Raw genomic sequence first — 24292 nt, 5'->3', positions numbered from 1 at the left:
CATTCAAGAGCACTGTAATTGCAGTGACCCGAAATGGCTATATCAGGAAACCGTATTCTTTTTGATCTAAGCACAAAAGTGTGTATTACTGTCTCTTTCTTTCACATTTTCCCCTTTTTTCTTTGTTCTAATAATCCTTTAAAGTATTCTGCACATATTTTATTGGTTGCTAAGCTTCGTTATTTCCCATTCGTGTGTATGAGAAGAATGTTCCTTCCCAGATACATTTCAGGACACAGTACAAAAAAATTACAAGAACAGAGGTGAAAAAAGGTAAATGTAAGTTGTTACTAGTTTTTAAAAGGCATCATGACATGCAGACATATGAGGGAGTGGAAGCATAACTCCATGTAGTCTTAAACTTGCCACTAGATTGAGGTGAGTGATTATGTCCATGCCTCAGCCACTTTAACCCCAAGGGAAGAACCCAGTATCCATTGGTTAGGAGACTGGGTGGACTAGAGCTGGTCAAGACATTGTGCTGGGAAGTGAACCCAGTAGTCACTAAACTGGCTGAGCTTGACACTGAATATCCACGCAGACTTTTCTGTTTGTTTCCATGTTAAGTGGCTTCTGTTTATTAGGAATAATTTTACTTTGGTTTTCATTTTATATTCTCAGGCCAGAGACATGTTCTGATAAAAATATGTTTCTGTTTAGTCCAGGGTCTGTTTCTTAGAGATTCTGATATTATGGCCAGGTTAATCTTTAAAATTTGATAGAAGTAAGTAAGTAGACTAAGAAGATAAGTTTACTATCAGGTCTGTGGTCTGCTGTGCAGGACATCCCAGAGAATGCAGGGGACTTAGCACACCTGAACGCTCTCCACACTGCGTCCATGCTCGCTGGCAGCGACCTGCGGTATGTGGAAAGGCTCTTTTACAGATTTGCACGCCATGTTTGGAGTGGCAGCTGGCAACCCAGTGCAGATGCCCAGCATCAAGCAACCATGAAACTGCACCATGAGTTTCGCCTCTTTGACAAGTTTCCTCTCATTGTCATGGATGTCCATGTCAAGCAGGTATGTATTAGTACCATTAAATGGAATAGAGGTGCAATTAATTTCAGATACAGGTGATTCTCATTGTCTACGGGGGTTGTGTTCTTGGGAATTTCCACGAATATAAAAAACACAGAAAACAGAAAATTTGAATTCCCACGGACTTTCCGAGTGATGCGTCATGATAGGTCTTAGTTTGTAGTCCCCTTATTTAAAATGATGGGGAAGTCAGTGAAATTGTGCGCATGCGTTGTGGCAGGTTCTACCATGGCCACGGATAGGACATTCATGCTCCTTGTAATACTAAAATAAAACCACGGATTTGTGAATGTTCAATGGTGCATGTTACAGATTGGCCCGGCCTATGTCGAACTCTACCTGACTACTTCGCTTGGTGTAGTGATAATACTTCAAACTGTGACACCAGTTGAACCCCTTCTGCAAAAGTTGGAGCACCGCATATACTGCCCCCCTTCCCTCTCCCTCTTTGCCAAATTCATTCTCTATGGGGAATCTGTAATGGTAAGCACAAAGCATAGTACTGTATGTATGCATGCAAATTAATTGGATTTAGGACTCAGACTCTGGTGTACAAGAAGTTAAATACCACACTCTTATTGACACTACATTAATTCAATCCTTGAGTGGTCCGTATGACATTAATTAATTCCATGAAACAGTTTATTACTCTGGTCTGACATTGGCTCCTGTCTTGAACAAGTTAAATTCATTCTCCACCTTTATAGCATGTTTCCATAAGATCTATTTTGATATTCTCTCATATGTTTATATCTTCCTGATGATCTCCTCATTTTAGGTTTTCCAAAGTAATTTGTAGCATTTCTTAATTTCCCCATACACACTTCATATTGTGTGAATTTCTTCCGATTTAATCACCTTAAGTATTTTGTGTGTGTGTGTGTATATATATATATAATATTTTTAAATATAAAGATCATACAGAAGAGCAAATCTACAAAAATAAATAAAAATATCTTGAATTGTGTAGTCCACTGGAGTATCCTTCTTCAGTTTTGTCCCTTCTTTTGGGAAACCCATAATGATGATTCTTGAGACTGTCATGTCTTGGTCTTGGACTAATGAATGATTATGTGATACTTCTACATCCACAGGTTGAACGCGACATTATGATATGGAATCACAAGTCATATGTAGACAAACCCATCCTTGTAAAAGAAGATCAATCCATTCGCAGACACCGCCACTGGTACAGTCAGTTTTACTCAGAAAATAGCCCCCGGTTCAGCTTTCAGCAAGAGAACACAGATTGGTAATTGCTGTACTGAGTGATTATGAGTAAGTCGAGGAAATGCAGACTCTTTATGCAAAGTGCTGAGCTGCCTGGTATAGCAGTAATATCTGATGAAACTTGTATTCTGGTGGTACCCATTCTGAATCTTGGCTGGGTCACAAGTTATACAGATTCATCTTCTTTGTAACTTCCCTTATCCTTTGCAGGCAAAACTTATGACACAGTCCTTCAAACCGTCCATAACTGCTTGCTTCCAAATTTTCACCTGTTTACCATTAATGATTATCATTCCATATCTCTTTCAGTGTTACATAATATCTTTAGCTGAAACAGCTTCTTAAATTAACCTATGAATTAAGAAAATCTTTAACAAGACTGTCAGTTTTTGTGCGAGTGTTTATACACGCACGCAAACGCAGAAAGCACAGTGGTAATGTCTGGGTGCCATGTTGGAGCACAACACAGTAAACACTGTATTGGTTGCTCCCATTCAGACCGGTCAGATGCAGTGATAATGAGAATCCAGTAACATTTACTTGCCCACATTACAGGACATGCTGAAAGCGTTCCCCATTCGTTCCAAAACATTCCTGCATACCTTCTCAACAGATTCTGGCTTAAGCACTGTAATTGTCCACTGATTATATAGGGCACTTGAAGATGATTAATTTGTCTGAGTTGTTTTGTGTGTGGTTTGATAGACTTTAGTTTGTTCCACATCTTGTACAGTAAGTTCCATCAATACAAGTCCTTTGGCAAACATGTGGGTGGTAGGCCTGTGAGCTGTTAACAGTTTGCTAGACAGCATTGTCATCATCATTGAGCTTTTTATTTGGTGCAGTTTTGTGAAAGCATGTAATGAGATGTCTTATTTACTTCCAGATTTTAAAACTGATAAGTTTTCAGAATTTGTTTCCTTAAATTCTAACAGAGAAACTAGCAGAATTATTCTCCCTTAGTGGCAGTAACTTAATAACCTCAGTTATGCGTACGAATTGAACTCGATATCATACTCAGGAACCACTCAGACTCAGCAGTCTGTCAAGGACTTTGAACCTTATGCTTAATAGCTTGGAAATGAAACTTAACTACGAAGATTTCTGTCATCGCCCTGATGACGGAGGCAGTATGACCTCTGAAACGTTGGTTAACATCGACCAGACTACACAGCGCAACAACCCAGAAGACAGAAATCTTCATATTCACCGCTGTGAGAACCTCAAGTCTTACAAACTTAACTACACTGAACTGTCCATGTGACGTACATTTCCATTTTACTTTACATTTTATTTTTTATGGCATCTGAAGTCAAAACTGCTGTGTGAATTAGCTGTAATTAGTTTCATACAAATGTATACTACTTAATTTCTTTATGTGTGTAATTATTATAAGATTTATTCATTGAAAATATTGACAGTCACTATAAAGTGTATCCACACTCTGTGCTCAATTTGTACAGTAGTGACTGAGGTCCTTTAGTAGACCTGCAGCTGGCATATGAACTGGCAAAGTACACATGTTCTAAATGCACAGTACTCCAGGTCAGTTGTTAATGGCAGAATACGTACGCTTTTCGTCAACAGAAAACTGCCATTTTTTATTATATCTACATATACAGAACTGCTTATGTTTGGTTGTGTCATAGAGCTCTGTAAGTTCTCAGTAGTGGTGCTAGATGACAGAATATTCGATTTTACTTGTGCTGCTACTACTATTATGTTGCTTTTGGTGATTGATAAAAAATGTTGAAATAACATGGTATGTAGCATGGCTAACATATTTCATCACTGTTCTAAGTGGGAAGCAGCGTAAAAGGAAGACGTGAGAAAGGACGGAATGGAATATGATATCGCTAAAGGAAAGAAATGGGTAAGGGGTTTGAATGAAATAACTTTCATTTCACTTTCAGTACATCTTTTCTGCTAGTATCATTATAAAATGTCATATGGTGCCCAACATTGTGGTGTACTTAAAAATTGTTATTGTCTGTCCCTAAATAAGTTCTTAGATCCCATGCTGATTGTTGTTTAAAAAGAGATTCTTCAGATTTGACAAGGTATAGGACTTGTTACTTTTAATTTTTTTCTATGCCATTTCCATTTATTATATTTTGTTGCTATGAGATCACTTAATATATTCATTATGTTTCATTTTATACATCTTTATTACATTCCATGGAACCATGAGTTGGCCAGATGACAACAGGATATGGAATAAACCAATAATAATACAATACATATTATTAAGATATAGTAACTTTTGAGCTTTTAAGTTGTAAATAGCTTACTGAAATTTCAGTAGGTTATTCTTAAAACCTAGTTTAAATGCACATAGAGAGAAGAGAAAATTTAATGGCGAATGAAATTCAGACTCATTCACCATTATATTTCAGTGAAATAGAATAATTTGAACCTATGTAGTCCTGAGATACTGACAGTGTTGTTTAATACACCGTAAATAAATGTAAGTAAATTTATTATAAGAATGTTTGAGGTTTTATTTTATTATCATTTAAGAAACTGTTTCCAGGTTAAAAGCAGCATTAAAATAGAAAGAAAGGAAGTTTTTTTAAACATTAACTTTGTCTATATGTTCCGGTGACAGAGTTGTGTTTATTAACCTTTTGAATACCTTAAAAATGTTGCATCTCTTTACTATTTTAAGGTAGTTTAAATATACTTTAAATAGATTTATTACATGTATATAAATGCAAGTTGATTATTTTTGCACAGTTACTCTGGCTTGACTATTAAGCTTTAGTACATATGTTGATATTTTAGAAAGGCAGGAAACAGGATAATGGAAGATGTGTGCTCTTCCTTGAAGTAGAACACCTGTATTTGCTGATAAAACATTAAACAATCATATATTTACTTACAGTGAATACAAGTCTAAAAACAATATAATGGCACTAATTATTTCATGTAAGACATTGAGTGCATATTGCAATTCACAAATCCATTCCATAGGATGAGCATATTGAAAGAAGATTTATACTTATTGCTGTCTTAATATGATAAACATTGCACAAGAAACTTCAAGCAAGGTAGGTGAAATAATTTACTGTCTAGTACAGAGTGCTATATTAGAAGATCAGAGTAATTTATTTTTGTTGTGGAATTTGAAGGTGCACAGTCATCATCATTAACACAAAAGGAACTTGATGAAATACACAGGTCTACATACAAGGAGTTACAGCTATCATGCACTTCCACAGTTGCAAAATGTTACTACAGTTTAGACAGCAAAAATGTTGATATTATGCTACATGCTATACTTGAATATATCACAGCTCTCTCACACAGAAAGAAATGTGTTCTATCCCATTTTATTAATCATACACAGGTGATGAATGTTATCATGAAGAACAAATTTCAAGGAAGAGACACTCTTGGTTTGTGTGTAGATATAGAATATTTTCTACCACAATAGTACATTCCTTGCATCTGCTCTGTAGGTACAGGCGATTTAAGTCCAGTAAACAGGGAAATTTACATTGTATAGTGAATATAATTTTTTGCCATATATATATAATTTTTATAGCAATTTGGACCCAACATCCTTAAAAGGTGGAGCAGAGCTAAAGTTCCAGTCATTAACTTTGGCACTTGTCAGAGGTGTGTGTGGCATTTTACTAGAGATAATACTAGATTTGGTTCATATATTTGAAATTTCTGGTTCTCAACGTAGTAAGTAACAAATGGGATGTTGCATCGTGTAGTCTGGTAGAATTTGACTTTCAACATTTCTGTATTTCTCATTGCATCGCTCCCTCGAAGTGTTACCAGCAGGATGCATTCTGGTTCATGTTTTAGTGTTTTTAATCAGGCTAAACACTTGTGATATGTACTGCCAAATACTGTGAACACAGATGAAACGAAATGAAACATACAACATCAGAATTTCAAGTGTACTCATTTGTTCTGAAACGGGTTTTTAAATATGACCACCAGATAGCACATTCGACTTCGTAACAACTTTCTTTAATATGGCGTGGTGAATGAGTGGGTTGCAGTGAAGGGTAAGAATGTTTGTAAATTTTCATCATATTGTGTCTTAAAATAGAAATTTTTTCTAAACAAGTAATTCAAGGTCTTCAAAGTAGTCCATGCACTTTTTTTCAAGTCCGATCGTACTATACGTGTCTGGTTTAAATGTAAGACATCTTCACGACATAACTGACAACTTGCTCCTTACAGTTTTTGTGTGTGTGTAAATTAAATCATGTGGTAGAAAGTTGCACATTGTATGGTTATGTTTTATGTACCGCTGTTAAAATGAGAGTATAAACTGTAAGTAGCGTTGTATTTATGTAATTCGCGTACTTCGTTTGACAGGCGTAATATTATTAGCCAATTACATGTAGAATTTATCTACATTCCATAGATCCACCATAGTACAAGCCAGGATGTGGAACATGTCACAGTATTGAATTGTAATTCCGTACTTATTACAGCTATGTACATAAATATTTGCAGTACTTCATAATTTTCTAGTGAAGTAAATAAATAACTTTTGGGTGCTAGTGTTGTGACAGTATATTCCATTGCATCTTAACATTTGGAAATAAGCATATACCACTGGCAGAGGAAAGGTGCATGGGCATATGATGTTTATTAACCTAATAAAAGAATTGGTAATCCAGATACTGTAATTTCACTGACTGCTAGGTAGAGAGTTTGGAAAATTTAATATGTAAACTGAAACTTACAGTTGATAATCCCCATGCAAAATTACCTTGGTCTTAAGAGAACATGTTTATTGTACTTGTACAGTCATGTCAAGAAATGAATAAACATCTACCAATATGGTCCATTCTAGTGTTGTAGCAACATAGCAGCAATGTGTAGATTTGAGGTTGAAGTGACATGATCACCACTTACTGTAGGATCTTGATATTATATTAGTAAAAATATGTAATGTTTGTGAAGGTTGTTCTTTTGTTGAATGAAATTTACAACAAATCTGTATGTAGTTATCAGTTTGGTTGCGGTAGCTGGAAGGAAATAGATAATAAACATACATGCAAATGGTGACGGTACAAAACTTTGAGTTTATGTCTTACAAATGTATCCTACTGGGAGTGTACTAGTGGAAATTGTACGTGAAAATTTATCTGATTGTTTTGAGTTTATATTATCTACTATCCTCACCATACTGATGAAAGAATTTGAAGAAAAGTAGATATTATAACTTCTGACTTTGAGACTTGAGGTTTTCACAGAAGAGAAAATGTCAGCTATGATCTTATGGGTTGTGATGCCATATGGTCTCGCTGAGCAGTGAGTGTGCTTTTCTTTGAAGGCGCAAGTGTTTGTTTTCATCAGTACTTGGGTGCAAGGTCAGGTAGCTGTATGTGCAGCTTATCAGCTTGTTGCCTGGCAGTATGACTGTTGTGTGAAACCTTTATTGCATTCCTTCATCATACAAGTAATATCAACATTTTGGAAGAACATATTTGCCTTGAAAATGAAGGTGATATGTTCCCTAAAATGTTGGTACTGTAACCAGGCAAACCTTACTTTGATGTCAGCGTGCACAATCCACTTCTGTCGTTGGTATTTTACGGCTTATATCAGTTTGACATTCATTACTTGTGACCTGTGGTGGTTTATGATTTCTGGATTCTATTGTTGGTGATATCTGGCATCTGTTTGTGATTTATGACTTCAAAGATTAAGGAGTTTCACAGATCCCAATTGTTAATTCTTCTGAAGTGTTTTTGTACTTTAGTTATTCTTCTGATGGAAGGCAAGTCATGATATTATTTTCTCAATTTTAGTATTGTGGAGTCGCCTTTAAGAGAGTAGACATGGTGCGTGCGTATTGAAATTGACACATCTGTAGAGTTTTGTGTGAATACAGGTGTACAGCCTAGAGTGAAGGCTCTGTTTTAAATGATTTAATAAAGTAGATGACAGTGCAGGAGAAGCTTTGCTATACATGATCTGTATTCTTTATTAGAAATGTTTGAACTTCAGAACTGACCATCTAACTGTGTGAGCTGTCTTCGATCAACGGCCCACTAAGCGACCCTTGAGATGAACACCCTGAGCAGCATTGTAAATCAGTTTGAGAAGGTGGAACGGTTATAGTACCTGCTTATGTTGTCACGACCATGAAACTGCCATGAACATCTTTACTGCTGTGAGAATGTCAAGTCTCACTTTTATATGATTGCTGTCTGAAATAGGTTGTGCAATTTGTATATTTTAAGGTTGCAACTAACCAGTGCAGTAGGCGTGTTTCTAGAGTTATGATTGAAGTTGGTAATAAGTATGTTTGTTTTGTTCTTCATCGTTTACCTGTCTCACATTTGTACATTTATTTTCAAATTTTTGTAGAATGCCTGCTGTCAAAGGCTGTGCATGTGTGCAATAAAGTAGGTTAAACTGAAGCTGATGGATCAGCCAAGGGGTTCTCAGGCACCAGCCCAGCACACAGCTCATGGTAATGCTTTAATTTCTTTTCTCAGATATAATTCAGTACACTTATAATTTCATCATCATAATGCTAAAGGCAAATAATTATGCAACTTTTAATTCTTTAGGCTTCCATACTAGTATATTATATTAGTAATAAAATGTTGTGGATTATTTCTACATTTAGTAACATAACTTTGAATAAGAAAATCTGAAAAGAGTTGCATATACCTTATATAACAATGAAGGTGTCAGCCAGCTTCAAGCTAGTACGAATGTCAAATGTAGGTGATAAGAGAATGTGGTAACCCAAGTTGTGACTATTGTACTAGAATATGGAGTATATGCCATTCTGTCCAAGTCCGTTGTCAGACTTGCCGGTCTTCTGATTATATTCCGTATCATATTGCAGGTGAAGTGAATTCCACTTCCAGAGCTGAAGACACGTCTACACCCCAGATTGGCAGCGTTCTGTTCCGTGAGATTCATAAAAATGCGTGGCTTAAAAGATTACCATCTACAGATAGGAAAGCCACGGGGTCTTTTCCAAAGGTGTGATTTCTGATACTTATTGGTATTGATCTAGTAGGGACAACTTCAGTCACCTTAGACAATTGGACCACTGATAGGTTCATTGTCACCCCTGAACTTGTTTGGGCTCTTGAGACAACCCTGGCTGCACTGCTAGAGCTAAAATCAACCTAATGGAGACCCTCCTAATATATGTTTGGAAGATCTCTAATCTATGCCTAGCCAGTGCTGGGCATTGATAGAATATTATTACTATTGTTATTAACTGCAAATGGGTTTTTACCAGGCGGCAGTGGTGCTACAATGAGACGAACAAAACAACGCACATCACACAACATAATACACCACACTCAAAATAAAACAACTCATAAAATTACAAAACCATGAGGCACACACCTTACACAAAATAAAAACACAAGTATTTAAACACAACAGATAACCTAAAGTAGATAACTTAAAAATTAATACCAACTAGACATAAGAGAGTAACAGTAATGAATTACATATGTCATGAACTGATGCACTCACATTTCATCAGGACCTTCTCTTCACCTCATTTATCACTTTTCTAACCTTCTTCCTGAAAGTACTTGGTTTACAGGAGAGAGTCCCTAAAACATCCGCAGGTAGCTGGTTCCAGAGTCGGATGGTCCTATTTACAGAGGAATATTTTCCGATATCTGTCCTTTGCTCTCTGCTCCTAATTTTTCGAATATGATCGATCCTGCTCAGATAGTATGGCCTTTGTAATCTGTCACCTATAGCCTTCCATGCCCTTTCTCCCGTGTACGCTTTGAAGAGAGCAACTATATGTGCCATCTTTCTACGCTGTGCCAGGGTTTCCCAGTTCGAATCTCTCCTATGATATGCAAATTTACCTGGTTTCTTTTGCACCCGTTCTAACTCATTTATCTTCCCCTTCCTCTAAGGATCCCAGCACGCCGCGCCATATTCCAAAATTGGATGCACTAGTGATGTGTAGGCTAGACTTTTAGTGTTTCCCTGTAACATAAGGATTGTGGGGCAACATAATAAAAAAGAGCCTCAGTGTAATGACATTAACTTTAAAAATGTGTTCTTTATATTGTATTTTTCCAAATATAATGTACACTATTTTTGTTCAAAATTTCTCCCAAGAAACTGGCCATACATTGTATTGATATTTGTGCTCTTTCAGTTCCCTCAGTTGTGTTACTGTACACTGCCTCGTCCAATGCGCATAAATATAATATGCAGTCCTTCAGGAGGCATTTGAATTGCAAACATGGACATTTTCAGTCTATCAGATGTGGTATAGTTTGAATATTTTTTTGAAATTTAATATTTTGACATATTTACTGAAGCCAGAAGTGTTGCCTTACGATCATATTGGACAGGTTAGAGCTTCACTTTAATATGATTAAAATTATTTTGTAAGAATATTATAGTATTCACTGAAATAAAAAGTGCATTAGACAAAATGTATAGGTAGTCTCATGGTGTAGTGATTAGTTCGCCTGATTTGTATTCCTGTATGTTCATGAATTAAAGTTTTGTATTATTGAATGTTTACTTTCTCAGAAAGGGGACCGTGTTTGGGTTGTCTTCTGTGTTCATGATGATGCAGAACCATTCATAGAAGTTTATGTGGATCAGAAGGTGGCAGTCATGCACAGACCTGACTGGTGTGTGTCGCTCAACAACTGTTTACATGTTTCTCCTACCATTTATGCCCAAGAGGAGGAATATGAATTTGTAGTTACACTGAACTCAGATGTAGTGCGGTTTACTGCACCGTCTTGGTAAGAATTATTCTAAAATGTCATAGAACATTATCTTGTTAAGGCATACTTAATTAGATGAAGATGTCATTGCGTTTTTGTGGCATATCCAAGTCTGCTGGGAGCCCAGAATTTTTTTTACCTTTGGAAGCATGCCACAGCTATTGACTAGTTTTTTTTGGAAAATTCTGTGTTGTTCATATGATCTATTTATTTCTCCATTTTGTTTTTGTACAGAGACAACTGTAAAATTTAAGCAGTTTCCTTCTTTATTTCTTTTTGTATTATGTCAGATATGCCATATGAAGATAATACTCTTGCAGGGAGCTGATGATGGAGTGGGTAGATACAATTAGAACAAAGTTACGAGAGATGCGAATCCTGTCACCAAGAGAGAATCTGTACACGAGAATGCCCGAGGCACGATTGCCACTAGCTCCCACGCGAGACCCCAATTCTCCGCTTCCTCCCCCACCTGCTGGGCCGTCAGTAGTAGTTCCAGGTGTGGAACGTGTACACTCAGAGAGTTCAGGTGAGGAATCATTCTGCATCAAGTTTGAGGTTATTTCGCACCGAATGGGAAGTTACCAAGGAAGTTAGGACGATGATAATGCACGTGGCTCACACTTGGGTAAATATCCATTTCATGTCTTGTCTGAGATTTTTTGTTGTATTCTGTGCCTCCAGACAAATGGTGCCTTAAAATGTAGGCATAGAATTCCTCCTACTCATCTATAGATTAATTTATATTAATGTAGGTAACTAAACTTCACTCAAAGATGTTGCTGAAACATTGCTATAGCTGACCAATAAGAGAAGCAGCAACGGATACTGTGAACACACATGGCAGAAAGGCCAGACCCAAAACTTTACCCTTTTCATCAAAAAGAAGAACAAAATATGTTCTCCACTTGTGTCCGGAAGCATTAACTGCTATTTTTGGTGACTTCTCTGATATTGCTAGTGCATTATATTTTTTATGTATTCAGCAGACAGCAGTTCCAGCTCAGTAGGATCTGTTGAGGCAACCAACAGTGCAGAATCTTTTTCAGATGAAAATGTACCACCAACACAGCCCCCAGGGTTTGACAGTGTAAGCCTACAAATCAGAACTCCTACAACATCACTCTACATCACACAGTCGGAGCCCTCGGTCTACACCAGGTAATAAGCCGGGTCGAGTTAAACGACGTATCAAAGTAAACATCAACAGTGGATTGTCTTAAAATTCTAATGCTTTTCCTTTGGACTGCATGGGTTAACCATCTTCATCTAGCGATGCTGATATCAGGAACCTTATAAGATGTAATATGAAGATGGCTGACTTCTGGGTGGTTGCACAGCGATTCATCACCCTGATGATGGAGGCAGCAAGGGCGTCTGAAATGTCAGTAAACTTCTAGCAGGCTACGTTATCAGTTAACCCCATATATTGCCCTCCTGGTTTTTTGAAAAAAAGTGTTTCATTTTTACGGATGAGACAAATACATTGTGAACTATTTTCATAAATTTTTGGCATTATCAACCACACAAATCGTAGGTCAGATTTTGAAAAATGGCATGTGTGAATATGTGATGGAATATAGTATTTTAATTGCTCTTTGAGAGGAGATTGTCATAAAGTAAGGTGAGTAATGAGGCTATTTTCTTGGAGCTTCTTAGCAAGCTTTTACTATATACTGTCTATGTTAGCAAATCGTGCTATGTGTTAATTTTTACCATATTGTACTTCCCTGTCCACTGAGGGCATTGCATGAATTGTTCTGAAATGGAAGTATCAATTTCTTATTACTAGATGTTGCAGTCAAGTGGTTAGCATTCGCACTTCATATTTTTGGAAGTCCCATGTTGAAATTTAGAGACTAGCTATCCTGACACATTTTTATGGTTTTTTCAGTCATTCTAGTCAGATGATGGGATAGTGCTTTAAATTATTCGTTCCACATCCTTTCCATTTATACAGTAGACAGCCTTTCATTCAATGCCATATTTGAGCTATTGACAGAATTGTTTAATAATCCATTACTAAATTAACTTCTTGTTCTGAGACTTTACCTCTGCTGCTTAGGCATCTCTATTTGCATTATTCTGTTTTCTGTTCACAGGCCTCATGCAGTTTTGAGCAGAGCGGCTTCTTTTCCTGAATCTCCAGTTCTCATTTCTTCGTTAATGTCAAGAGAACCCAGTCGTGGTGATACGAATGTTACAGTCATTGAAGTAAGCGACAGTCAGCGTGTCCCTCATTCAGCCATTCCATTGGACTACGAAGGAGTTTTTAACTTTAACTTTATCGAGGATGCTCTGCCATCGGTACCGCATGCGGTACCAACTGGCAGTTCCACATTCCATGAAAACTTGGATTTCAGAGAAGAACTTGAATTCAGTGATAATTTCTACACACCCCCTGTAACACCAGCTAGAACGACAGAGATGCGGCATCAAGTGCCTCCAAGTGTGACCACAGATTGCGACTTGACAAGTAGCATCGGTAATGGTCAAATGGAAGTCACTGATTCTGGCAGTAGCTATTATGAATGTGTGTTCCTTCCAAATGAAACTCAGTCCCCTCAATCATTAGATTCTCATATCAGCATTGCCAGTAATTCTGTTGCTGGAAGCCGTCTGGGAAGCGAGGTAGTAGACGTGGTACCAGGACCTGCTGAGACGTCTTCGGTCAGAAGTCTGTTTCCAGGTAATACTGTTACGGAGGTGAGAGTTCAAGAATCAGTTATTGCCACTGTCCCAGCCTTTACCGACATTCAGCAGAGGAGAAGACGCAGGAGTTCCTCGACTTCGGAAACCGCGTCGTCGTCGTCGTCGGGTATCTCTCGCGTGGTTCGCGTTGCAGCCGTGACTGGTGCGGAGAGAAACCGAGCCGCCACGCAAAGGGTTGATGTAGGGAGGAGACTGCAACCTGCTCCTCATCCCTATCGACAAGCACAGGTATGCAACTACAGCATTAGTTGCAGGAGTTATCATATTGCATTCCAGAATATAATATGAACTCCAGTTTTTGTTGTTTGGTTACTTAATGATTCTTTCTGCACTGGATGTGCAATTTGTATCATATTACAGTATGTATTATTTATCAAGTAGGATGATCATCTCAAGGAATGAGATGGATAAGATACGTGGATCACGTGGGGACAATAAATTAGCGTTATTTTTTATTGCTTTTTTTAGATAGAACATTTGTGTTTAATACATATTGTTAAATTAAAGATGAATTTAATTTAGACTTCATAATCACAATTATGGTATTTATTATTGTTAGCCCACAGAAGAAAAATAAAGCGGTTTCAGCTCTTAGTAAATTCATTCATTTGCAGACATTTGAGAGATACTGTAGATATGTTTTGTATACAGTCTAATAGGATTAAATGTTTACTCACTGTTGCATTCAGGCTAACACTGAGGTGGATCATCTGCGTGATGATCGACCTCTTTTTCCCATTCTTGTCTCCTTTGCCGAGTTCATGGCCATTGCAAACGAAGGTCTGTTATATCTTCACGTGTATGTATCCGTATGGATTAATTGTGCCACTTCTTACTTCAGTCTCTGATAATGAAGATGGTCTCTTACGTGGTTCATTGTGTTTATTGTCTTTATGAACACTTCACATTTTATATTTTACAAACTGATATTTTTTTATTGAGAATGTGAAGATGTTTATTTGTGCCTGTGTTGCAGCAAGCATCTCCTGGTGTAAATGTAGAAGTACTGGGTTCAGGACGTCTCACACTTAGAGAGCAACAGGTACTTCAGTTACGCAGAGAGATGCTGCATCCCGGTGGCGTTCGTCTTCAACTGCGACGTAAAGATTGTACTGGTTCTGTGGCTCTAGTGGATGCATTTGGTGCAGTATGGTATGTATAGACATGCTGTTTGTTTTTTGTGAGCATGTTTTGAAATAGTGCATAACCCTATATAATATTCATTAACTTATCTATCTGTCCATTCTTTTTAAACTGTCTGGCATACAACCTTGCCAAAACACAACCCGGATTGACAACATTTTTCAGGTCCTGAGAAAAATCAACATAAATTACCTCTGACAAATCAAAAACTGTTTAATATTTTAACTGAATAGAAAGACAGGAACACAAAAGATATATCAGCTTGGATATCTGTTATGTGTACTTGTATTTTCCCTGGTTGTGAGAATTCTTATAAATCAGAATATTAGGAAGAAGACTCGAGTTGATTGCTTGTAAATGAAAAAAAGGACTCTGTAAATGTGTACAATGGTATATATATATATAGCATGAATCTGTAACTCATGAAATTGAACGTAAGCGCGTACTCTTTCCGTCTCCCACATACATACACACGCACGCACAGACACACACACGCACTCATACATATATACCTGTTCCTTTCATACCCTTTCCATTTCATTATTCATGGTCACTCTACCATTTAACACTGTATATAACTTGTGCTTTGAAAAAGTGTTGTTGAATAACCAGAAGAGTATTTATTATGCAAAAGCCAGTTTGGTTTGCGTTAATGCTTTCAAACCATGCTCCCTTGAGTAGGTATTTAAATGGGCACAGACATGACGCGTAATACGTAGTACATCAATTGCAATGGAATGGCAGGGAGAAGTCATGAATTGCTCGTATCAAAATTCCACTCGTTATTGTGAAGGTGCGGTGTCGCTGGACACTGTCACCGTCTGCTCATGAATTTATTTTTCCCTCTTTCCTTCTTTTGTGATGAAAAATAGATGTTTAGACCAATAAGTCCATATTCAAACGTGACAAAGCTGATATAAGGAATTGCCTTATTGCAAATTTCAAACTGAACTTATGTTGTACAGACAACAAGTAGAGACTTGTCAGAATACATCACTTATTTCAGCTCAGTAGAAGGTAATTTTATATGTTTTTAGATTAATTTTTTAGTGCTGGTTTTGAAAGTTGAGTTTTTTTTTGTTTTTTTTAATCGTAGGATTACCGGCTGGAAACAAAGGGAGCGTCCGATGCTGTACAATGCCCTCCACATTGGGGATCAACTATTGAGTATTGCAAGTATTATGGTTCAGAGTGCATCTGATGCACAGAAGTTGATTCGAGGTGCCACAAGTCTTTATGTAAGTAATTAATATATGTAGTATATTCAGGACATTTATCTGAAATTATAAATTTTTGTGCTAGCGTACCATACCGTACTGAAAGTGGGTTATTACAGCAATAACCTGTTCTAGCCAGCTTTAACAAAGTACAATGGCATACTTTTATTAAGGCAAATGTCTCCATAATGTCTGTCTAGCTTCCAGATTAAAAAGAATATGTTGGGAAAGTAAGAGATTGTGATTAAACCTGTTGTAGCAGTTTCTGGATGTAGTGCCATGTCAAGGAATAAAAGTTCAAGTCTCCTTGCCTGTGAAAGAGAAAACAGCAGTCTCCTCCAAAACATGGATAGTATTTTTATCTCTTGGCACGTTTCATTACCCGGAAGACAACGCAATGTGGAGTGTTCACTGTGAAAACTTCATAATGTGTTCAATGTCAAGGAGAGTATTACAGAGGTTTTTCCTGAGATTTTCTCTGTTAGTTTGTAATGTGTTCTTGATTAAGAATATATTTTGCGGCAGGTTGAATTTGTGATACGTCGAGTTCCATTCGGACGCGTGTTTGCAATCTGTCGAGAAGTGGAAGGCCAAAGTTTGGGAATCTTACAAGAAGGAAATACGGCAGAAATACGCGATGTCATTCCAGGAGGACTTGCGGCTTCTCACGGTCTGACTCCTCGAGCGCAGACGTGCGATGGGCTCTCGCTGACCAATTGGGTAATCACCGAAATCAACGGGCGGCCACTTAATCTGTTCTTCAAGGATGGTGAAGTAAGGGATCGTTTAAATGCGGTAGGAAAAGAAATATCCATTCTTGTTCAACCGTTCGATCTAATAAAGCAGCTAAAGAAGCAGCTGAAAGCTTTACGGGGCTATAAGGAATACATAGTGCAATAGTGGCTATAAATTAATAGATTGGGAATGAAATGTTTCTACAAGATTTCATCTTTTGAACGGTAAGGAAAAGCAGAGAACCTGTGTTTCAGCTGAAATACTGTAACAGTCTAATAATATATTGCATAGCCTACTCTACTTTTACAATATAGAAACAAGATCTGGAATGTCATCCAGACAGGCAGCTGTTTCCTCCTTGATGAAAATGAGAAGGAATCTCAGAGGAATGATAGTTTTACATTTTACTCTTTTTGTATTGGCTTCTTTGTCCCAAAATATGCAGCAGATATTAAGGAGAATGTCCCAAAATGGCATTTCCTATTTTGAATGGAAGTAAAAAATATGACTAAGCTACATAAAGAAATGGGATTTATGGCAATTTCTAGTTTTTACTGACATGTTTACTGTTCCATTGTATTCAGTACCTGTATTAAAATGATTAGCAAGTCAGTATCATAGTCAACATTTTAATTAAATATGAAGAATTACATTATTTTCCTTTTAGTCTAAGTTTGATTAGACTTGTTTACAGGCAGTAGCAGCCACTAGCATGTTCTTTTGTTTGGGAGGTTTGTAAAATTATCCTAACTTGAGGAATTAATTTTTCTTATGTAAGTGCAGAAGTGGCTGAAATCCTCTGTAATACAAAAACAAAGTCTGCACACAAGCATAGGGTCTTCCCTTGAAGAGTCGTTACTCAGCTGGTAAAGAAATTTCCTGCTCGTATATAAACTGAAAGTTCATTACTGTGTTCAGAAGAGCTTACCTTCAGACCATACCAGGTAGGGCCATGTACTGCGGAAGAGAGAGATGTGAAATGCGTACAAAATTTTTGTTGTGAAGCCTAAAAGGAGAAAACAGCTCAGAAGACATAGGCATAGATGGGAGGTTAATATTGAAATTGATCGTAAGGAAATGGGTGTACGTTAGATTTGTGTGGCTGAGGCTAATGGCTGCTGGCTGGCTTTTGCAAACATAGTAAGGAACCCTCTGCTTCCACAAAAGGTGGGGAATTTCTTGACGAGCTGGGCAACTGTTGGCTTCACAAGAAGGACTTAACTCCATGTAGTTAGTTATGCATTTGGGTACATTTGTGCTAAGTGGCCTTCCCTTCTATTTCATCCTCCTCGATTTAATCTCCCTAACTGTTTAGTGAAGAGTACAAATTATGATGCTCCTTATCATTGCCATTGAGTATCAGTGGGCTGGATTGTGCACACATGTCAGTGAGATCTCAGAGGATGGCTTCAAGATTTTAGATCGCATTTATATTTTTAGTTATGGTTTTAACCGTTTAGTGAGTGGCAGTCTTTAGTAACCCTGTTTGAACAAAACTGTGATATTATGTTTGTTGAATCTGTAGTGGAACCAAATTTTATCTATCAGTTGTTTTTTTTCCCTCCCTGAAATGAGTCCAGTTTTTAATTTGACAGCTACAATTTTATTTGATGACAGTTTTCTGCATTGTAGCTCTGTGTAGTCTGGTAGAAGTTTACCAGCATTTCACCCTGGTGATGGAGGTAGCAGCGCACCAGCATGCAGATTATTCGGGATCAGTTTAGTTAATGCTGAGATTTTATTATTACTAAGCAGGGATTTTTATTGAAGCTGACATTGTAAGGGTCAATTACTTTCATAATAGGAAAACCGTTATGGAACGTACTGTATAATAAATCTAGGGAATAATGCATCCCTTATAATGAGTGGACAAAAATGAACGATTCCAACATTCATGCTAAATTATTATAAGCCTTTACCATCTTGTAGTGTAAACATATTGTATTTCACTTGATATAGTTTTTTAGACTTAAATACTCTTTAATTTCTCTCTATTGAAACTATCATTCTCGGTGAACTATACTTTCTGTCGTAAGAATGTCGTTTTCCATAACTATATGCCATGTCTGTCATTTGGTGAGATATTTAAATTGTGTTCTATGTATCAGCGAATCTGAAATAAATATGAATGTGACCTTCAATAGGACTGTCCCATGTGGGGATTTTATAAACTTAGGCAGTCACATTGACACTAACTTGTTATGTGCATTGAACATGACTAATTCAGAAACAGATGGAGAGAGAATTCGTAGCTGTAAGTGTTGGGGGGGTTGAGAATCTGCCGTACCGGTAAATGGTTGATTACTATGTTTATAGTTTTACATTACCATTGAATATTTACAGGCAGTTTATGTTTTGTACTATTTATTTGCAGAAACATACTGCAATACTTCAGCTGTGTTTACACTCAAATATTTCATGCCTCTAGTTGGATGAAATGTTTTTGACAAACGTATGATGTAATGCACTCATAATGACATTATTTTACTGTGTGAGGTATATATAGTATAGTGTTACTTAACTTTTCGCAAATAGAACCTGCCCTGTTTTTCTGTTAAGCGTTCCATGTCATTTTACAGTTGGTAGGATGATAAAAGGTGTCTTTTTGTGACACTTGTTGGAAATTGAATTTTGTCAGTCCCTGGATTAAGTTGAGGCCTTATTTGAGTATTTTAAATTTTATGCATTTATATTTCAGTGACATTATTACATAAATTATTTTATGATTAACTCCTGAGATTACATTTTTATGTCCCTCGGCTGATCAAGAAATTTGCTGCTTTTATGGAGTCTGAAGCATATTCAGAAAACAACCTGAATCCTGTTGAATCCCATCCACACACATATACACCCAACTGGTTTGTTCTGCTGTACTTTTGTATGCATTTGACATTTCCCACATGTGTGCTACATGCCCCACTTATCTCATCCTTGATTTATGGTAAGAATATTAAGTGAGGAATAGCATGTATAGAGCTCCGTATCATCTAATTCTTTCCACAGACTTGTGCTTAATATTCAGTAGGTCCTGGGATAAAATCTTGGTCCAGAGATTGGTTATCCTGACAGTTTTTTTAATGTTTTTCTCAGTCCATCCAGACAGATGCCAGGATAGTACCTTAAATTAAGTCATGGTCATTCCTTTCCAATTCATTTATTAATTGTCCTATTATTAGATTGCTGTAATATCTGAGCTACTGACTGCATCAGTAAAAATCATGTTATTATCTTCTTATTTCCTCTCATGTCCAAAAATTCTCAACACTTTGTTCTGAAACATCTATAAGTATGTATTTCCCTGAGGGTGAGAACATTAATTAGTTTTACTGAAAATAATTTTATATATATGTGCTATGTACATACTGTCTTCAAGTGGCAGGTAAATTTTTCTGTCACAAACTAACATTATGAAGCACGTTATTTTAAGAGTGCTGATAATGTTTAACGCGCATCAGAAAACGTACATTTGTATGGCATTTTGATGAAGGAAAACTGTGTAGGCCTGGAAGTTGCAATGTTTCTTTTTCACACCCCTCAACCTTTCAGTGCGTTTCTCACTCATGTACCTGAAACGGCAGCATTAATAACTCGCCAGTGTTTGATAGAAGACTACAAAGTCTCTCCAGGATGGATCAAAGTAATCTGAAGTTCAACCAGAACCTGCCATTTGGAGAATTGTGTCGATGTCCATTAGGAAGTAAAGTAAAGTTAGGAGGAGGAATATTTTTATGTTTCCTGACCATATAAATCTCATAGGAGATATTTCTTGATTTGTTAAGTCTCCAACGTGGCACTCCTGATGGCAAGCGTGAATGAGGGAGTGACACTGCATTTTGTGTTACTGTTTTGTTATTAATTACCCAACTAGTTACATAAAACATCTGGTGTAAACACAGCTTTATTCTACAACTTTTGTGATATTGACATTTTGGCAGTGTGAGACAGCATCTGACTTGGATGTGAGAACAGCTGAGCTAATATATTTACATTTTTTTACTGTGAAAAGAAAAGGTAAAAATGTTGTAAAACTTCATTATACAAGTTTATGCATTTTAATGAAGATGATACTGACCTATGCAACTGTTAAATAGATTTGCCAGTGTTATGGTTAATACTGCAGACACATGACTGGTTTTGAACCACTCATATTTTGTTACACTTTTGTTTGTACGTTCATCATCGTGGGCCTGATCGAGAATGGTCGAGGGCCGTGTTTTTTCCAGTTCTTTCATTTATACATTATATGTTGACATTAATTTTTACCAAACATCACAATCAAGTGATTAGCTACTGTGCTTTCTATTTGGGAGTTTTTGGGTTCAAGTCTCAGCCCATAGGGCAGGTATCCTGAATGGTGAATGCACCATATCCTGTATGGTGTATTTACCATTCAGCCAATCTTTCATCAACTTGAGTCACTGCAAAAGCTCCGCTTAAATACCGGTTTTCTTTCCATTCTTTCGTGGTCTTCTGTCAAAGATCTGCAATTATTATTTTTATAATTATCACCGTAATTAAGGTGAGAAAGTGGGCATTTGTAGTTTCATTGAAATAATTTGAATGGTTGCCCCCACCTCCTTTCTCTTGGCACTGACCTTTATTTGAAAAGTGTTAACTTTGATGTTGAAATTAAATTATTGATATTCCATTAATTAGGGCATAAAATATAAGGGAATCTGATCTCTTGAATATATATAGATGGGCAGACAATAAATACACTTCTTATCAAACATTATTCCAAACCCAACTGTACTTTTAAACATGACTGAACAGAGCATTTTTAATTTTTAATTTGTGATCAGTTAATGCAAAGTTTTTTTCTTACAGTAACCAGTAAGGAATAAATATTCATAATATGTATTTATTAATTAATTTATTTATGCAGGTCAATTTATATAGCATTGAAAGATTGGATAATTAGTGAATAATGAAGTGGTAGTATCATGAAATACTCCTGAAGTGACTGAAAAACATCACGCTATACCTTGGTCAGGATAACAGGCCTCTAGGTTAAGATCTGAATCTGGAACTTGCCAAATACGAAGCAACCTAACCATGATGTTCAGTGTGTGCACGTAGGTCAATAGTAAACTAGTTAAGTATATATTTTAGATACGAAAGAATGGTTTCTGCAGTCACATGCCATCTGTCTGAAGTCTGCAATTTCTGCTGCTAGTTTTGGAATAGCAAATTAATGAAATACAAAGGATTAACATTTTAAGAATATTTCTTTTGGAACCTGTAATCTCCGAATTTAAGCACGGATAGTTTAGGTTTCTAGATTAGAGTATTTTATTGAGTGGACTACATGGTAGCAAGACTTACCAATTGTTATGTGACAAAGTATGAAGTTGGCTGTCTTCTGGGGTCTTGCACCATTTAGTCTGCTAGTAGTTTACTGTTTCATATGTACTTGCTACCTCCATCATCGTCACCCTGATGATAGAGGCAGCAAGCACTTCTGACAGGTTTGTAAACTTCTACCAGAGGAAATGGCACAACAATCCAGATGACAGCCATCATTGCCAATAATGTTTACAATAATATCCGTCTTCCAGTAGAAAATTAACTAATGAAAATAATTTATATATTTTATAGTTATATATCGTACCTATTTGACTCTTACACATACTGCATTTTTAAAACTGGAAGTAATGGGTATGTAATTGAAAATAAGGAATATATTACACTGTGATAATGAATCGAAGTGGATGTGCGACAGGTTTACATTTAAGAAATTTTATGAAGTGATTAACATCATGTTTGAAAGCACTAGTATTGTTTTTGAATCATTCCAGTTGTGCATGTATGAATTAAAGTTATTTTCTCCAAACATGCCTAATTAGTTTTCATCCAATAAAGGTCTTCCATAAGCAGTCTCTGAGTTGTTCAAGAAATGTCCTGTTCTTGAGTGTTGATGCTCATCACAAAACCTATCGTTGGTTACCGCCGCCAAACAGAAGAATTTTTGAAATATTTGAAATTTTTTTGAGGTTGAAATTTTTCAAAATTTGTTAGTTTTGTGCGCTCTTCGGACTATTTCCAGAATTTTTTTAATTTTTTGAAGAGTTTCAAATTTTTCAAAATTCACCCCACCAGATGCCTGGCAGAACCGGTCTCTGTCTTACTGTCTCTGATGTACTGTGTGTCTGACGAACGCGGTCTGTGAATGACTCGGTCTCTGTTTGACACGGTCTTTCACGTGACGTCACTGCACATAACGGTTGCGGCAGACACCGAGGCAGGCAGCAACCGGGTGAGGTAGAGGCCGACTCCGGCACAGACAGAATGAGGCATTCACGGAGTCTGTTTCAAAATTTTCGAAAAATCAAAAATGCAGGAAATTGTCTAAAAAGCGCACAAAACGAAATTATTTTGAAATATTTGAAAATTTTTTGAAAGTGAAATTTTTAAAAAATTCTCTGTTTTGTGCGCTTTTTGGACAATCCTGCATTTTTTGATTTTTTGAAAATTTTGAACTGATCCTAACCATTATTGATCTCTGCCAGACCCGTTCTCAGCCACGAACGCTCTCTGTCTCATGGCGTCTGCTTCTTCACCAGGTGTCTTCCATCCACACGATGTCTACGTCTCCCGTTCTCTGCCGGCCTTGTCACTACCTCACCCGTTCTCAGCTGTAACCGTTCATTACGGAGACGGAGCGGCAGAGATAGTTTCATACAGAGAGGTCTCGCAGAGCGCAGGTCCGTTAGAGATCGGGTACGTGAAAGACCAGGTCTGGCGGAGACCGTTTCTGACGGGAGAACTGAATAAAAAGTTCAGATTTTCAAAAAACGAAAAGAATTTGAAAATTTTTAAATTAAATTTTGTTTTCAAATATATAAAAAAATTAAGATTTTAGGCGCATTTTAGACAGTTTCCAGCATTTTCCGGTGATGCACAGACCGTGTCTGTCAGAGAACGGTTGAGCAGATGCCCGGTGAGACAGAGAGCAAGGGTAGCTGAGAACGGGTCTGGCAGAGATCGATAATGGTAAGGATCACTTCAAAATTTTCGATTTTTTAAAAATCGAAAAATGCTGGAAATTGTATAAAAAACGCACAAAATCAAATTTTTTTGAAGTATTTGAAAATAAAGTTAATTAAATATTTTTTGTTTTAACCTCGAGACGCAAGCTTCAGATATCTAGTTTCCTTTTCAACGTCATATGGAAACTTATTGCGATAAACCGGCGTCGTTTCGAGACGTCATGATGTGAGGCGTCGCAACGACAGACGGCGACATTCTGGCATCCCTCCAAATTATGCCCAAGGGCTTAGGTCAGTTAAAGGCGATTTGTCATGGCGTCGGCAAATGCGAAAAGACGCTAGGCATCAGTATAGTAGTTTCTTTTCCAATGCCATCAGATTTGTTTGCTGTAAATATGGCTCTTTCGCCATTGCAATGCATGACAACGACGTTCAGCGACGCGACGCCTGACGTCGATGTCGTAATAAGGTGATGAATGTTATGACATTCGCTTCAGGGCGCCCTTT

At 37.0% G+C, this 24292-nt stretch overlaps 2 protein-coding genes across 8 annotated transcripts in view; both read left to right on the top strand.

The window, feature by feature from the left end:
• Positions 1-4758, top strand: part of nvd (cholesterol 7-desaturase nvd) — a 98338-nt gene extending 93580 nt beyond the window's left edge. For all 4 annotated transcript variants that reach the window (XM_087353239.1, XM_087353238.1, XM_022058115.2 and 1 more), the window contains 3 exons: positions 782-1021; positions 1352-1522; positions 2134-4758. In XM_087353239.1, the coding sequence (XP_087209365.1) occupies positions 782-1021; positions 1352-1522; positions 2134-2295 (573 nt within the window). In that variant the 3' untranslated portion in view covers positions 2296-4758. The remainder of the gene's footprint in view (positions 1-781; positions 1022-1351; positions 1523-2133) is intronic.
• Positions 4759-4902: 144 nt separating this feature from the next.
• On the top strand, positions 4903-22672 carry LOC110826963 (uncharacterized). Of its 4 annotated transcripts, none has more exons than XM_022058112.2 (10): positions 4903-6294; positions 8618-8723; positions 9108-9247; positions 10787-11007; positions 11310-11518; positions 12039-12150; positions 13092-13929; positions 14678-14853; positions 15941-16082; positions 16587-22672. In XM_022058112.2, exons 2-10 carry the CDS (start codon positions 8675-8677, stop codon positions 16959-16961), a joined length of 2262 nt encoding a protein of 753 aa, XP_021913804.2. In that variant the 5' UTR covers positions 4903-6294; positions 8618-8674; the 3' UTR covers positions 16962-22672. The 4 variants fall into 4 exon arrangements, with proteins under 4 accessions (XP_021913804.2, XP_021913803.2, XP_021913801.2 ...); XM_022058111.2 differs by having other exon boundaries at positions 11979-12150; XM_022058109.2 differs by having other exon boundaries at positions 11976-12150.
• Positions 22673-24292: the final 1620 nt, after the last annotated feature.

The sequence above is a fragment of the Zootermopsis nevadensis genome, unplaced genomic scaffold (genome assembly GCF_977971745.1).
Source record: "Zootermopsis nevadensis isolate Lab colony 2312 unplaced genomic scaffold, Znev_1.0 Znev_ptg000002l, whole genome shotgun sequence".
NCBI lineage: Eukaryota > Metazoa > Arthropoda > Insecta > Blattodea > Termopsidae > Zootermopsis > Zootermopsis nevadensis.
The sequence above is the reverse complement of the archived record's forward strand: the minus strand, read 5'-3'. Positions and strand labels throughout refer to the sequence as shown.